At 45.7% G+C, this 17,773-nt stretch overlaps 1 protein-coding gene across 1 annotated transcript in view; it reads left to right on the top strand.

The window, feature by feature from the left end:
• Positions 1-17,773, top strand: part of LOC147705958 (protein-glutamine gamma-glutamyltransferase E-like) — a 196,560-nt gene that overhangs the window by 10,853 nt on the left and 167,934 nt on the right. The window contains exon 3 of the mRNA XM_086932422.1: positions 253-504. Within this exon, the coding sequence (XP_086788548.1) occupies positions 253-504 (252 nt within the window). The remainder of the gene's footprint in view (positions 1-252; positions 505-17,773) is intronic.

Raw genomic sequence — 17,773 nt, 5'->3', positions numbered from 1 at the left:
TAAACGTTGTTCCCCCCTTGAAAGCATTGCCAGAAATTGATATTGCACACAACTGTGTATGTAAAAGGGACATTGCACTGCACAGACAAGCAATGACTATTTCTATATTTAGTGATAACCAAATCTTAAACTTACCCATATTTCATAGGCTAGTAATAAAACCTCAGACTTGAGTTGCAAGACTAAATACTCTATATTCACCTGGATGGGCTCCCTTTTAATAATGTTTTTTCTCTTGTTTCTACATTCCAGGACCTTCTCCTACAGAATCTAAAAAGACGAAGGCCACAATTTCACTCTCAAGTTCTACGCATAGCAGTAATTCTTGGAACTTGAAACAGAAGCACAGTGATTCTGGAGACCTAATCCTCACCATCTCCAGCCCTGTCTCGGCTGCCATTGGTCGGTACTCTCTGAGTATTCAAATCCCAGTTGAGACTCAGAGTCATCCCTTAAACCATGGCTTGGGGTCTTTCATCATGCTCTTTAACCCATGGACTCCAGGTACCATCACGTTTTCTTAAACGTTGGCAATAGCCACAGTGATTTTTTTAATTATGCATTTTAAAAAGTAGAGAGGAAATTATAGTTTAGGATGTCGTACTATTTTGACTAAATCTAGAGGATTGTTCAATGTCATAGTACCCATAACAATCCAGGAGTCACTGGATCAATCGGAATCATACAATCTGCAGTAACTTCACAAATTCTGTGGATTGCACTCAGAGACACCACCTACAGAATGTAAAGAGAGTATCTGGGTCAAATACTCGGGTAAAAGCAGAATTAGAGGGGGTCAGACCAAATTACCGATGGCCCTGGAAGCTCTCCATTTCTTAAGGGACTATTAGAGTCCCACATGTAATAGTTGATAACCCCAAGCTTGGTTGAGAAGTATTCACAGGAACACTTTAACCTGGATACTGTCAATGATTTACTCCTGATAGTGATAAGTCTTATCTAATAAAGAGGGACCGACTCCAAAATTGGTGGGGTTTTGGGACAAGACTTTGGTTTTGTGGTAAAACATTTTGCCAGTCTAGAAATATAATTAGCAAGTGCAAATGTCCTTATTAGAGGAAAAAGTTGTCAGTAAAGCCATAGCAGAGAATGTTAGAATCTAATCAGCTAAGGTAAGTAACTTTGCCTGATATTCCTGAAATGCAGCATTTTGTCGTTGTTCTGTTTCCAGAAATGGAAGCAGTGGGGTTCAGATTTAAAGCTGAGGTTAAGGGTGTTCCTGAATCTAGGTCCTTTTGTACCCAGTGATAGATCTCCATTTTTCTTCCTGTTCAAGGATTGTTGGTTGATAAGCAAATTTAGGCTAGTGTTCATGACATAATGAGGTGTCAATGTATGCATGTATGAAGAACGTTTCCCAAAATATCCTTTCTGAAGAGTACATGACACTTTGTATTGAACGTCAGCATCAAATGGAAGAAAGTGGAGTCATTTGGCGGCAGATTTGCGGTAGTTTCTCTCAAGGAAGTTACTGCGCATTCTTGCTACCTGGTTTTTAAGTATTTGAAGCCTAGTAATATTATTCTTGGGAGAACTTAGCAAATGATATTGCAGTTACCAGAACAAGGTCTCTAGCAAGTTAGGAGGATTTTCTGACAAAGACAAGTCAAAACTACATTTTCACACCCCTTAAGTCTGTGTTGATTTGCAGGGGGCCAAAACTAGTATGGCAATCAAAAAGAATCAGCTCGTTCCTTGCTTTTGAGGGTGTCAGGATGAGTTTCTATATTATCTGAGGGCAAATTAAAAGAAAATGGATTACGTATTGTGTCACGAGGGCTAGAACCTCGGTGGGAGAGCTGTATCAAGATACCAATTAGCGATTCTGTAAAAGCGATTTTTAAGAAATCTCTAGTTCAGAATCGCTAATTGGTATGTATCAAGAAAATCGCAATTTTTTAGCGATTTATTGATATTCCTTAATTGCGAATTCGCAAATTGTGAATTCGCAATTAAAGAAAACTTTCTCATTCATTTCTATGGGCCTCCTGGCCCATAGGAAGGAATGGGAATTTATTCTCAATTTGCGATTCGCAATTTGCAAATCGCAAATTGAGAATAATTTCAAGGGTGCAGGGGTGTCCAAAGGACACCCTGTTGCACCCCTGAAATAAGTATGGGTGCACATGTGGTGCACATACATGCCCTCAGGGCATGTATGTGCGTCACATGGCACTTAGAAAAATGCAAAAATGGGCATTTTTCAATAAATTCGCAAATTACCACCAACTTGAAGTTGGTGGTAATTTGCGATTCCTTAGGGACAATTAGCAATTTGTTTAGCTTCATACATTGCATTTAAGGAATCGCAAAATTTGCAATTTCTTAAATGCAATTGCAAAGTAAGGAATCGCAAATTTTGCGATTCCTTATTTTGCACCAGATTTTTCATTCATACATCCCATTTAGCAAATTCGCATTCGGAAAGGCCGAAATTCTTGCGAATGCGAATTTGTATGATACATATGGCTCCTAATCTTTCTTCAAGTGGAATAAATGGCACAATCAGGAAGTGATTCTGGTTGGGTTCTCAGAAGCTTTTACCAGGTGAAAATCGATCTGTACATTGTCAGCATAAATCTGGAAATTCACCAGTCACTGTTCAAGGTGCTGTGCCAGGAAGCATATGTAAATATTGCAGTCACAAATGTTTGATTCTTCATTCTGCAAATGCTAACTGTCTGGGACCAAAACTGCTTTGCATATCAAAAATCCACCTCTGCACTGGCACAGTGAGCAAAAAGATGGACTGGAATGTACTTGAAGTATTTATTACTGGTTGAGATTAATTCACGTATCATATCCATCAATTCACATTTTTCTCAGGGGGAAGGCATCAAAACCAGTGGGGTGCTATCTTTTTGGCTGCAAAATAAATGCTACCAAACAAAAGTAAGACAGACATCTGCTCAATCTGTGCATAAAATGGTAAGAGAGGTACATCATGACGAAAACCTAAATAGGAAAAGGGAGAAATTGAGGGTGGCTGATAGTGTCGTTGATGTTGTATAATATTTTTATGTTTTGTGTGAATGATGGTTGTCCATGCTGACTATTTGATCCAATCTGTATGTATGTGAAAACCTATTTGAAATGGAAAGCAAAATAGATAACTCACAAATCAGTCAGTTGGAATGATGTGGTTATATACCTATGCTAGAGAAAGACAGGAGTATTTTAGTGTTCGCGCCTCCAATTTTGGAAATGTAATGTAACGTAATAGGCATTTATAAAGCGACTGTTACTCCGGGGAGTCTCCTGGCGATATGCATCTGAGATGTAAAACTAATCGAGGGACCTCACTATTAATTTGATTAAAAAGCTAAGTTTTCAATTTATTCCGGAACTGGGAGGTGGTTTAAATGTTCTGTAACTCCAAAGGGAGTTTGTTCCATAATGAAGGTCCTAAAAATGGAAAGGACCTGCCTCCCATCCTGGACTGCTGGATCCTTGGAATTTTGACCACAAAGAGGTTGACGGAGTTCAGGCATACGGATAGAACATGAAAGCCTATCCTTGCTGTAAGATAAGCTGCGCCAGACCGATGGAGAGCCCTATGTACTAGCAGTAGAATCTTAGAAAGAGCCATCTTCCTTATGGGAAGCCAGTTTAGATCCCATAGATAAGGGCAGACTTGTGTTCTCAAAGGCAGACCAAGAAGAATCCGGGCTGCTGTGTTTTGAACCACCTGCAATTTACTAATCTGGAAATCAGGCAGGCCCAAGTACAGTGCATTATCGTAGTGAAGTTTCAATGTTATTAAAGCCTGAACAACCTGTTTCCTTGCTAGAAAAGAGAGAAAGTGGAGGAACTTGCTTAACACACTCAGCAGACCAAAGCAAGTCCCAATGACAGCAATAACCTGAGGCAGAAAGGATAGCTCATCATCAAACTTAATGCCTAAATTCTTCATCGTACTGGCCTGGCGTAGTGAAGGAGGAGCATCCACTGATCAAAGGAATGCCAAGGCTCTTGTGCCCTTACATCAAAGAAGAGTATTTCCATTTTTTCTGAATTGCATTTGAGCTGATGGTGTAACAGCCATTGAAAGACCGCTGAAAGCAGGTTTTGATTTTATCACCTGGAAACATCTCATCCCTGCCCAATGAAAATAGTAGCTGGGTGTCTGCCAGAAGAGCAATGGTGGTAAGATAGATATTAAAGAGATTCAGGCTCAGAGCTCAGCCCTGTTGCACTCCCACTTGAAATTCACAAGACCTAGATGAACAAGCCGGGCACCATACCACCTGTGCTGTTCCCTCTAGGAATGAAGCTAACCAGCCCCCTAAATCCAATGGCTTGAAGACAGTCCGGCAGGGTGGAGTGGGGTGCCATGTTGAAGGCTGCTGACAGATCAAGCCCTGCCCCCAACATCAAAAGCCCCCCTGATGTAATCTACCACTTCCACTAGCGCGTCTCTGTACTGAAACTGGGGCAGAAACCTTGCAAAGACTGGGAGAGCTAGTAGTTAACATGCTTCTATAAAACTTTTTAGAGGGAAGAAAGCAGAGAAATCGGTCTGTAATTAGATGGTTCATCAGGATCCGCCTGGGGTTTCTTCAGAAGAGGCGGAATTCTTGCCTGCTTCTGAAGCAAGGGTTTGCCCAGAAGTAGGTCTCTTGCTTGCCGTGCCACTGGATTCAAGCTAGCCTGGCTGATGAGGGTTATTACCCCAAAACCGGTCCTAGGATACTTGTTTTTGGTCCAGGGACGACCTGGCGTGGCAGTTCGGGCTGGACAGTGTCCATGAGGAGCTGGGTCAAGACTGATATGCTCATGACTGGTTCCAAACTGAGGTGGCATAGTGAGAAAAAGAACGATGGATTAAACCCAGGTCTCTTGACTGAGTGTGAGCAGTTTCAAAGTTTCAGAACTCTGTCCATCATCTTGTTGTGTTTGCTATGTTCGCCCTCAGTGGCCAAGGGTATGCCAAGATGTGGGTCCTTGCTCGCTGTGCAATAGGATTCAAGCAAGCCTGCCCGATGAGGGGTGATACCCCGAAACCGGTCCCAGGATGCCTGTCTGCTGTCCAGGGTTGACCTGGCCTTGTAGTTCAGGCTGGACTGTTCCCATGGTGATCAGGGTCAAGACTGATTTGCATCTGGCTGGCTTCAAACCAGGGTGGCATAGTGAGCAAAAAAAATAATGGATGAAACCGAGATCTTTCGATTGGGGTTGAGTGTTTGAAAAGTTTCAGCACTCCGTCAATCATCTTGTTGTTCCAGGCACCTGGCACTACGGCTGATGACAAAGAAGAATTCATAAGTTTGTTAACCAGAGGATTGATGACACCTGCCCCTGAGGCCAATAGGCCAGGGGGTCACGTATCAGATGGGGAGCCAGACTTAAGGTCACAGATTGCTGCAAAAGAGTCTTCCATGGAGATTAGGTTATACCTGTAGAGGGTCCTAGAGGCATAAAGCTGTGGTCTTGGGTGCAACAAGCCCCCTGATGTCTCCTCCATCTTCCGGGAAGGAAGAAGACTGGCTAGAATATTTGCCATCTTGGTCTGAAAATAGTGAGCCTCTATTCCTAAGGTGGGTAGCTGACGGCCTACACTTGCCTCTGGTTACATGAAAGATTTCATTATTTTAAAGATGTCCCTTGACGTATTACCAGCATTAGCAATTCTATCCTCATTTTTTTTGCCACTTTAATCTTTTTATTTCTCGTTTTTGTTAAGGCTGCTTTATACCTTGCTTTAGCAATCGGATCGTATGACGGTCTCCACTGACTTTCAAAATGCTTACACTCATTCTTAACCTCTTTAAGGGAGTTTGTTTATCAAGGACAGGAAGACTTATCTCCATATGAAAGAAGGACAGGTTAGCTATAATTAGATTTTGTCAGATTCTTTCAATCAGCTTTACCAGTCACACACTATCTTTAATTGTAGTTTAATTTTCTTATTAAAATAGCTCTGCGATATTTGCATTAATGATTCTGAGTGCAGCAAATTAGAAATATGGCAGTGATGGAGCATCCCACATGACTCACTGATGAACATTTTTGCCCCCCCCCCCCCTTGACTAGAGGGCACATCCGAAGCAGCCGAGAAAGGCTTCTGGGTTAGGAACGCCAAAGCAGATGCAGGAGGTATGAGACAGAACTTAGGAGTTCTGCAGCAGTTACAGGCACCTTTCTGCAGGAGCTATATTACTTGTTTGATGCTGGTCGATGCCATGATGAATGTCAATGCCAACTAGACTGAGCAGAGTGTTAAAGCAGTCAGCTCACTCCAGTGGACTACAAAGCTTTGCATCAGGGGGACGAGGTGAGGAGCTGACATGTGCCTCTCTGAGGAAAGTAGGTCTTTCATGTTGAGGAGTCGGCATCACTCAATAACCACTCCACGCTGTCAGTTAAAAAAACATTTGCCATATTCTCAACTTCTTCGAGCTAAGAAAATTGCATCTACCGAGGAACTATTTTCAGAAAATTGTTCCAAGATTGTTAACAAATTTCATCAAAGGGGTTATCCGAAAAGCATATTACTTAATTGGCAGAAATTAGAGTCAAAATTAAAGATCGATCACAATTGTTATTGCCCAAGGTCCCAACAGAAACCATAGACACACGCTCTGTATTTGTTTCTAAATACTCGGTACAAAGTTTGAAGATCAAACAATCAATTCGCAAACATTGGCAGCTGTTATAACTGGAACAAGACTTCAACAACATCTTTCAAAATGTTCCCATATTTGTTTACCAACGTTCTAAAAACATTCAACAACTCTTGAAAGCACGCAGAAGTACCATTGAACCCACCTATAAGGGGACAGTTCCATGCCACAATTGTGGCAATTGCAATAGCATTATAAAAGTCACCACAATACCACACCCGATCCAGGGAACTCCCATTAAACTCAAAGTCAATGCAACGTGCGATACCACCAACGTGGTATATCTTCTCAAATGCCCATGTGGCCTACCGTACGTGGATAAAACAGAACGTAAGGTAAAAACTAGATTGACTGAACACCGCAGTAACATGCGTACTAAAAATCTTAAATACTGTGTGGCAGCACATTATGTTAACCACTCTCACAGCGTCAGCCAGATCCGGTTCTTGGTTTTGGAGGTTGTAAATAAGATAGAAGGCAGAGACAATAACAAGTTCCTTTTACTGAGAGAACTATACTGGATGCACAAACTGAACGCCCTACATCCAAGAGGGCTTAATGAGAGACTAGAATACAGCTGTTTTCTATAATACATTTGCAGAGTTGCAACCCTGCCATTCATTTCTCTCGACCAATGCATAATGGTTATTGTGTTTTTCACTTATGATTTCTTTTGGCATTTTGTGTACCTTTCATACCAGTCCTCCACATTAATGCTTCTGCATTTATGCTCACTGTTTATGTCTTTATACTAGAACTTCCACTATACATCATGAATTCTATGCTCATTGTTCATTTGCTTCTCTTTCATTTCATTCCTGACCTTCCAATTTAGTTTCCTTTAATATTATTTTTTTCCTACCCGTATTTTGATATTTTTCCTACCCATATTTTGTTTTATTATTTTTTTCCCATCTGCCTGTTTCTTTATTTAGACTTTATTTTACTTTTTAGGTTCACGAGTGTACGTCTTTCCTTAGTTTCTTTCCTCCGGATTCAGGTTGAGCACAGTCCGCTTTCTACTTCGAGCGCACGCTTTGTCCCACTAACTCGCATCTTCTTTATAACTCGCGTCTTCCGGGCTTCACAAACACGCAGACCCCAGTTACCACGGAGTCCGTTACATTTCTGCACTTTGGTACACGTTTACCGTGTTATGTTAAGGTAAGCATTTACGATACTGGGCTTTCCCTTCACTTTTCCTACACCGGCACCAACAGGCATTTATTGTTACAGGATAGACGTATAACGCACAATATGCCCAAGGGCTTCAGATACTTCTCCTGCACCTTTGTTGCACCGCGGTTTCTTTCTATCACGTACTTCAATTTTTTCGCCCATTTTTCCCCCCATTTCGTTTCTTGAAGTTTTCTCTCTCTCACTTTAGTACTTCTGGACTTTCCAAACTTCGTGCACAACACACCGATTCGCACTCGTCTTTTCAATATTTTTTTAATTTCTTTATTCACAGTTCACACCGTGTTTTATCTGCATGATTACACCACCAGCACTTTATGTGTCAAGAATATACTTCAGTTTATCATGCATTCTTGTTCCTTATGGGAGATCGATACATGCTTGCTTCGTTTGTTTTCTTGAAGAGTTTTCCCCCTGAAGAAAAGCTATGCTTGAAATGCATAGGGGATTCAGTGTATAACCTAACAACGTGATACTGTTTGATAATGGAATACAATCAATCTTGATGTTCTACAAACTGGATTGATTCACCATGGATGTTTGAACATATAATGAAATATGATGTTTGCCATCAACTGAATTAAAGTTTGATTTCAACTTCGATAAAAACACGTTTTGTTAATTTTACCCTTAAGAATTTAATGCGCTTGACGCCTAAGGAGTGTTTGAGAATTCAACCTTACACTGGGCATGGTCCTGCAGATATTTTGTATATTTAGCACCTTAGGGACTAGGAGGTGATCGTCCCAAGCACCCTAACCATGAGTGATCTCTATTAACTGGCCTACACCAGGACCCACTGGGAGTGCAGCGGTTCAAATATTTTCTTTTCAGTTAGTGTAAAAGGCCATTTTATTAGGACAGGGTTGACAACCATATTTAAACATAACATCAATAAACATCTAACAATACCCAACCTCATGTCTTTTTTTCCATCATCCACTCCCACACTCCAGTTAGTCACTCCCGATTCACTCAGCGACCTCTTCCTTTATACCATTCACTTCCTCACTTCTCTTTCAACCTCCTCCAGCATTTCCAGCCATCACACTCCTGCATGCTGCACCCCAATCATACACCTGTATCTCCCTCCCCGGAAGGGTGAGTCTGCCCGTCATAGACTCCCCACCCCTCCCAAGTACTGCTAGCACAACACCAACACGTCCTAAACTGGCATGCTATTCAAGCAAATACCCTTTCCCTCTCCTAAAAACTTGTAGGGTGGGAGGGTGGTCTGGACTTTTCCTAACCATTCCCTAACACTGCTGGGGACAGGAAGAGAAAGAACACTCCTGCCCCCTATAAACCCTACCCTAAGCCCACCCAGTAAAACTATCTAACACCCTGTCCTTCTATCGGGCGAACACCCCGGGGGAAGACTGGCCTGCCGACCTCACTTCCCCCGGGTGCCGTATCGCGCAATGACCACTTCACACTGTCAGTTAGCGTAAAAGGCCCTTTTATTAGGACAGGGTTGACAACCATATTTAAACATAAAATCAATAAACATCTAACAATCCCCAACCTCATGTCTTTCATCCATCATCCACTCCCACACTCCAGCTACTCACTCCCGATTCACTCAGCGACCTCTTCCCTTATACCATTCACTTCCTCACTTTTCTTTCAAACTCCTCCAGCATCTCCAGCCACTGCACTCCTGCATACCGCACCCCCAGCATGCACCTGTATCCCCCTCCCCGGTAGGGTGAGTATGCCCGTCATAGACTTCAATACCCCACAAGTACTGCCAACCAGGGAATCCCCGGGGGACGGTTACCTGCCCCACACCGCTCAGGTGCACCTTTCGCCCTCAAACCCGTCGGCACCAAATGGACGCATTACACAACTTACTGATAACATCCCTCATTTCCATCATGTAATAGGCATTACCCATGTGCGAAAGGTGCACTCCATCATCGCGGAAAAGTTGTGACTCCTCCAGCCGCAAACCAACATGAGCAATTACTATAAAACTGTAGTTCCCACAAAACACTTTCATTGCTTGATTCAATTTTCGTCTCGTTTTTTAAACTGCAGTGGGCTTCAGTGCCTCTTGCCAAATCTGACGCGGTACAAACTCAGTCCATATAATACAGGCACCTGCCAGATTGCTCCTCATGGCCTCCAGATCCCGTTGCATCAAATGTAGCAGGGACACTCCGGATTGCTTGATTAAGTAATTTTCCCCTATGTGAATAACCAACATGTCCGGGCAACCCCTTTGAGCCACCTTTTTTGTCAGCCAGGGCAACAATGCTCCCCAGCGCATCTCACTCTTATCCCACCAGTGTACCTCATGGTGGCTGCTCCGCAGACTCAGGCTATGGGCGAACACATGCCTGTCCGCATATTTTGATGCACAATGAACAAGAGTGTCCGACAATCCAGGTAACCGTCTTGGCTTCCGGTCACCCAATGCAACCTACAAAAAGAAAAATTGATTAAGACAACTGAAACAATGCACAACTACCCCTACAATAAACCTACGGCTTACCCCACGTTGCACCTGACTTAATTTGCGCGTCAATGTGAAATGAATGCGTCCCATACCTAGCAGGGTCCCTGCCCAAGCACCTCAATGCCATCGGTAACACCGCAAGCAGCTGAAAAGGTGTCATCTGCTTCTGAGAATCATGACAAAAAACTTCCCAGCTAACTTCTGTGTCCTTTGACAAAATTCTCTCCACTCCCGTACAAGGCATGTCTCCACACATCCGCTTTCGCCCAGCCACACCCACTTGCCCCTCCCAACCTGGTCCGTCTTACATCAACCCAACCAAATACCCAGACATGTCCTATCCAAACGCACGTCCTCATGCACCCTACCAGCTTTGCCTCTTGCCCCCACCAACTCTGAAACCCAGAAAGCCCAAAAGAACATCCAAATCATATACAAACGAAACAATGCCACCTCATACTCGTCATAACAACAATAGGCAGCTCAGCCAACAAGCTTTGCAACTAGTCAAAAGTGATTGCCTCTCTAGGTGCCTCCCCACTCCCTCACCCCGTTACCAACCCCAACTTTTCAGCATTCTGCTCAACAGATCACTTTTAGCAGGATCAAAACCCATAGACAACATACTGTAAAAAGAAATCCCCACAAGTTTCCCTGCAATCGTAGTCTGAGACAATCCTTTATCAATCAGTCCAAAACAAAATGAATGACTCCCTGTTCACATCCTTGTCTGGACATGCTCCATGTCTCACTGGTCCATCCCCAGAAACTCGCCGAATTCAGACCACGCCAACCTGTAAGAGGGCTTTGTAGAGTCAGCTATGGATTTTTCAACCTGTCCAACAAGCGCCTTGAGACCTCACAGTGATAAGCTGCTCTATATAAGAACTTTTGACATGACATGACATGACATGACCCACTACTGTCACTCCCCCAAGGCCCAGATACCATGCAGCACCTTGGTCTTGTAAGCCTCCGCTCACGGCGCCAGCCGTCTGAAACCCTGCAACTGCGAACAAGACAATGCACCTGCAATTTCATTGCTTGCACCTGGGACATGTTGCACACGAAACAGCACATTCAATTGCAGGCATTGCAGCATACAACTTCGCAAAAAGCATAACACTCGCAGGTCCTTTGCTTTCTGATTGTTCACCAAGTCCACTACTGTCCTGTTGTCCACATGAAACAATACCGACCTTTTCTGGAACTCCGGGCCCCACACCTCTAGTGCTACCAGCAGTGGGAAAAATTCTAGGAAGGCAATGCTCCTGCCCTGCTTTAGCCTATGTACTGCCCAATGTTCAGCGCACCATCTCCCGTCCCAGAAGATCCCAAAACCAGAAGCACCTGTGGGGTCGGAGAAAAGCTGCACCTGCCAAACCATCTTGTCATTCACAAAATGCAGCGATACACCTTTGAAGTCAAAAAGGAAACTCTGCCACACCCGTAGGTCCGCCCTGACCCCCATCGAGATCCTGACTCTATGATGAGGGAGTACCGCCCCTGACATGGCCATGCCGAGATGTCTGCAGAAAGTCCTCCCAGTGCGCCCTACCTGACATTCAAAGTTCAACAACCCCAGGAGATGCTGCACCGACCGCAGATCAATCTTCTTCTCCTTAATCATGTGCAGCAGTAAAGCCTGCATGTCTGTCACCTTCTGCTCCGGTGACCGGGCCAACCACGCAACCCAATCCAACTCAATGCCTAGAAATGTCAGACAGCAGCTGGGCCCAGCTGTCTTTTCTGGGGCCAAAGGAGCCCCGAGGTCCTGGGCCAATACTTGGAATTGACTAAGGGGTGCCGCAGCGCAATTGGGGCTGGTTTAGCTGGAGAGTACAGCGCTTCACACCGGGGACAGTGTGGTGACTCCTTGTTCTGTGCCCCCAGGATTGACATCGGGGGCTGGCTCCACGACGCTTACACCGCACGACGGACTCCATGTCCCAGGAGACCCTAGCACCACACACCTGAAGCTGTGATTGTGCCCTGCCCCGCCTACCACCAGACGCCTCATTTGACCTCGCCACACCCGCTTCGCGGGTGCCGCAGCGCAAGTGGGGCTGGTTTAGCTGGAGAGTACAGCGCTTCACACCGGGGGCAGTGTGGTGACTCCTTGTTCTGTGCCCCCAGGATTGACATCAGGGGCTGGCTCCGCGACGCTTACACTGCACGACGGACTCCATGTCCCAGGAGACCCTAGCACCACACACCTGAAGCTGTGATTGTGCCCTGCCCTGCCTACCACCAGACGCCTCATCTGACCTCGCGGCACCGGCTTCGCGGGTGCCTCAGCGCAAGTGGGGCTGGTTTAGCTGGAGAGTACAGCGCTTCACACCGGGGGCAGTGTTGTGACTCCTTGTTCTGTGCCCCCAGGATTGACATCGGGGGCTGGCTCTGCAACGCTTACACCACACAACGGACTCCATGTCCCAGGAGACCCTAGCACCACACACCTGAAGGTGTGATTGTGCCCTGCCGCGCCTACCACCCAGACGCTATTTAACCAGCACTCTATTCCGCTGCGCGGGAGCGTCCCGGGACAAGGGCGGGGCCGCCTGTGGCCGTTGGAAGACGAAGGAGGCCGGGCTGGGCCAGCCCTCTGACATTCCCAAATGGGTAAGCGTAAGAAAGTAACTAATGCCGAGGAGGGAGGGAAGAAGGCCAAGGTGCCTAGACATTCGGAGTCCATCATTTCCTATTTATCATCTGCAGTGGGGGCCCTCACTAAGGAAATTGCTAATGCGGAGCAGGAGCTTGGCTTGGCCCCCTCGCCCTCTACAAATAGCACACATGTTACTGAGACTGACCAAGCACCCCGTATACCTTTAGAGCCGGAGGTGGTTGTGATAAACTCTAATAACATTGCTGCACCCACTGTTGGTCCCTCGCCTGGTAAACCTCGATCCCTGCCACTGGAACAGCGTACTGGGGTTATTGGCCAAGAACTAAAGAAGAACACAAAAAGGAGGAAAAAATTAGAGGCTATACCGAACACTGTCACTGTGACTAATGATAACCTTGGTGAGCAGCTAGAAGCCTTGTTTAACGCCCGTATTGAGCCTTTGCTATTGGGTATAGCGAAATACATTGTTGAAACTTTAAATACCTGTCTTGCTGGCCTAGTAAAGAAATATGCTTTAATTGACACATATGTCAATAAACATATTGTAGCCCAGGAACTCCCTAGGTCGGGTATTGATCCCCTATGTAATAGAGATAAGGATGATGTCAGACCCTTAGTACCCACGCCCCTCATAGATGGGGTGGCTTTTGATAATGGCAGGCCCCGGGACTTTCATACAGGGACCACAACTATAAACACCATTCGCCCAAGGCTAGGTCCCCCATGTAGCCTCTTAGCGCCCCCAAGCCCAGTTATCATCACGCAGTCTAGGGGATGTCAAATGATCCTGGATCTGCCCCGGGATGCTGCTCCCTTGGTTGCTATATTTACTGGAGTTGATCCTCTCCAAGAGGGAGAGTCAGAATCAGTTATTGATTTGATGAACAAGGTCAGAGTATGGTGTGCTGAGACTTGCAGCGGAGGGATGAACATTTCTAACAGGATTATTATGGCGAGAAGGGTGGGTTGGATTGGGAAAAGCCCAAAGAAAATAGAGGGGGACTGCGTTGTAGTTAATTTTAATAGTCCAGATCTGGCAGATAGACTGTTCTGGGCTGGTTCTGAAATTTCACAAACAGGGCAAATGAGACCGGTCCCTCTAGGATTTTTCTACCCACCCTCAGATATACCCTATGGGGCACGTCGTCCAACCATGGAAAAGAGAGCATGGAATTCAGACTTTGGAGGCGTAAGGCCATCTGGGGAATGTTGCCCACAGCCTCCGATGGGGGGTCAAGGTGTTTCGGTGACCTTCCACCCCCAGACAACTTATACATCTTTAGAGGGTAGTGGGCCGGTATTGAGCAATCGTTTTGCCCCCTTTTCAGACATGGAAGAAAATAATTGAGAGACACCCCGACTCTGCCTGTCGCGCTTAGTGCCCCTAACCCTGACGTGACAGCGGGTTTCAAAATCATCAGCTGGAACGTGGCCGGGATTAGAGTAAAGAGAGCAGACACAGCTTGGGTGGACTTCATAGCTAGTCACGATATAATAGCTATACAGGAATCTTTGGCCCCTTCTGCTAGCTTCTGGCTGGATGATTTTATTAGCTTTGTCGCTCCGTCCATCCCAAGCACTGCAGGCAGAGCAAAGGGTGGTCTTATCTCCCTTTTCTCCTTAAAACTTATGGGGACATTAACCGTGGTAGAAGTTGGTTCGCCAAATCTTTTAATAGTAGAATGGGTAGTCTCTTCTACCCATAAAGTCATCCTAATTAACTTTTATAATTCCTGGGAGAGGGACGATGGCACTCAACACATTGCCTCTCTGGAAAACTTTTTATTTAACTTCAGTCAAAATCATAACACTAATTTCGAGCTCATTTTAATGGGCGATTTTAACATTCATCTCTGTAGTGACTTATGTTATGCAGGAGGGCCCAATTGGCTCAGTGGTTCCTCATTTTGAGCACACAAGGCCAGGAGAGGCTCTCAAAGAGTTGCTGGCCAATTTTTATGTATTTTAATCAAGCCATACTGAGGGTGAGGCAAGAGCAGTTACCTATAAGGGTGCTGATCCCGGCACAGTGATAGATTATATTTTTATGACACCTGGGATCATACATAGGGTTGTGATCTACAAAGTAATCGTTTCGATACTTAGCGACCACAACCCGGTGCTGCTTGAGTTGCGCTGGGGCGACCCCATGGGCATTAAGAACAGCTCTTCTCAGGTGGGGCCTGCTATACTCCCCACGGATCAAGGGAGAAGGCTTAAGTGGGCAAAAGTAGTACCCAAAACTTTTTGGGAGGAATTGCTGCCTAAAATTGAGGGTAATATGGCGATTTGCCAGGACTCCAACGCAACCAATCAAGAAATTATGGAGTCCTTCGAGACTATATGTGTACATACCTCGAATGACTTGACCACCTTTGAAACCTCTTTGCTGCATCCACGGGGAAACTCGCTGCCAGACGAGGGAATCCAAAATCGGCTCCTAGCCCTCCTGCCTCCCGCCACCCGACTCCCTTGCATACAGGGGTTTGGCCGCTGAGTGGAGAGCGGTAGAAGGGCCACATAGACTTCAAGATCCAGCAGCCATAGCGGCACACGCCGCAACATTTGCGTGCCAGGAGGCGCCCAAATACAGCGTCACCCCCGTCTCGCGGGACGCCGGCCGAAGCCCGGGCCAAGGGCGGGCCCGTTTCAGCCCGTTCCAGACCGACCCAGGCTGGGCTGGGCCTACTCCCTTGGTTTTCACTCGTCATACGTCCTATTCTCCTGTTAAAGGTATTTTCCGTTGCTATCAGTGACCTTTGGTATCAGTTCTTGAACCTTATTACCCTATTATAATGTCTACGACAAGGGGCTCAAGAAGTAAGACTGCTCAAAGAACTGCTCTGCTCACAGGTCCAATTGATAAGTTTATTGTAACAACTACTGAGGCCTTCAATCATAACATTTCCCTCTTAGAACGGAGGGTATCCCAGGACCTTGCGATAGCCAGGAGATCTTCAATGGGCCTTATAGCGGCGGCTTTAACCCCGCTCCCAACAGCTGCCCCTATTCCAATTTTAATTCAGTCTGGAACTGCAGCAGCACAAGTACATTCAATCCCTAATGCTGTTGATTTATCAGCCACGAACCTGTCACTGGAACTGGATACGACAGGGAACCTTGAGATCACCCCGGACCTTGAGTAGATTGCGGCTGAAGATTCTGCACATGCTACCCTGCTCAAGGGGGTGAGAGAAGGTGCCGTACCCAAGCAGCCAGCACCCCCAAATAAAGGGACTATCGTCAACCAACATTCTAAATCCAAGAAAAAGAAAGGTTCAACAATAGCATCAACTAAGAATGCTCCCTCTAGTACCAATCCTGTACCATCTGTTTTACCTAACTTACAATGTCCCATTTTGGTAAACGTTCAGGAGGGTGGTCCCTGTCAGACGAATTGTGATTTTTCTCAGCTTTTCGACAGATTTAGGGACCTACTTAAACATCATCTCCAGCCGTTGGAACGGAGCATTATGGCAATTGAAAAACAGCTTGCCATACTTCTTGTTAAAACACCTAACCAGCGCAGAGCAGGAAATGTTAAACCTGGGGGGGCACCCACAGTGGTCTGCTCGGGGGTTCCCCCAGTTAACTCCGATAGACCGTCTGTTACGTTCAATGTACAGCCTAAAATAAACGAGTCCACAACTCCTATATCACCTGCTTTAAATACCTGTGTAAATTGCACAAAATCCAAGCATAAAGCCAAATCCTTACCCCAGCCACCTTTATCCAGTCAGCAAATTCCTTCTGCTCCTATCCCTCTAGTTACGCCAACTGACGTTAACCGTACGTCTAACGGGTCTTCACAGCAACCCAACAGTAAACCTCTGGTTCCCCCTAAAACTCATTCCCAAGAAGGTAAGAAGGGGTCCAGATCTAAACGTCCAGTTCATTTGGCTCCTGAGGCATCTCCATTTACTGTAATCTAACAGGAGTACCTGAACTCACAGCAGGAACAGATGAACCTCACTGGTCCCTCCGGAATAAAATCCTTCAGTGGCTTAGTATCAATAGGCCATTGAAGCCCCCTAACACCAGCAGAATATCATCTGTACGTAGGGTACCATGGGTGGGGAAGAGCCCCAAGAGTATTCAGGGGGATTGCGTCATCGTTACCTGCGAGGATGCGTTCACTGTGAACCATATCTGTTCATGGCCAGATTTGGAGAAGAAAGGGGGCATCGACACACATCGACTCTTTTTTCTACCCCCCAACTTTTAATTATCATTACCCAATTCCACCACCAAACTGGCCTATTCCTCAAGAACAACCTTGGAATTATGGAGATCCATGGCAAATCCAACAGAATAGGGGCAGGGAATGGGTATCTCGCCCTTGGTATCCCAACAAAAACCACCCTTCAGGCAATGGGTGGCAAGGTATTCAGACAACCAACAGATTTGATTGCCTGGAGATGGTTGACTGACATTATGTCCCACCACCATCAAATCAGCCAGATAATAGGCAGTCAGGATCTGGTTTGAGTGTGCAATCTGTCCTTGCTAGTACACAAGCAGTCCCTACTGTGGCCCACGTATCTCCCAGTGGACATGTGGTTTCACAGAAGGTCTCTGTACCGGAAGGCACCTCCATACAATCCCTCCCTCCCAGTCACCACCCCACCAATACTCAGTCCCTTACAAGGAGGTCAGTAATTGGGCACCCCAGGGCAATAGTTCAGGCAACTGAGTCAGGGCACTATATTAATAACCCAACTGAGTTTGCCGATCTTACCCTCATTTCCTGGAACATTGCAGGAATTGCAGGGAAATTAAATACCCCTTTTTGGCCCAGGTTTATAGGAGGAGGATTTGACTTAATCCTCCTCCAAGAGACCT

Source organism: Lissotriton vulgaris, chromosome 7, assembly GCF_964263255.1.
Source record: "Lissotriton vulgaris chromosome 7, aLisVul1.2, whole genome shotgun sequence".
In the NCBI taxonomy this organism is placed as follows: Eukaryota; Metazoa; Chordata; class Amphibia; order Caudata; family Salamandridae; genus Lissotriton; species Lissotriton vulgaris.
Note: the sequence above shows the minus strand (reverse complement) of the source record. Positions and strands in the feature narration are given on the sequence as shown.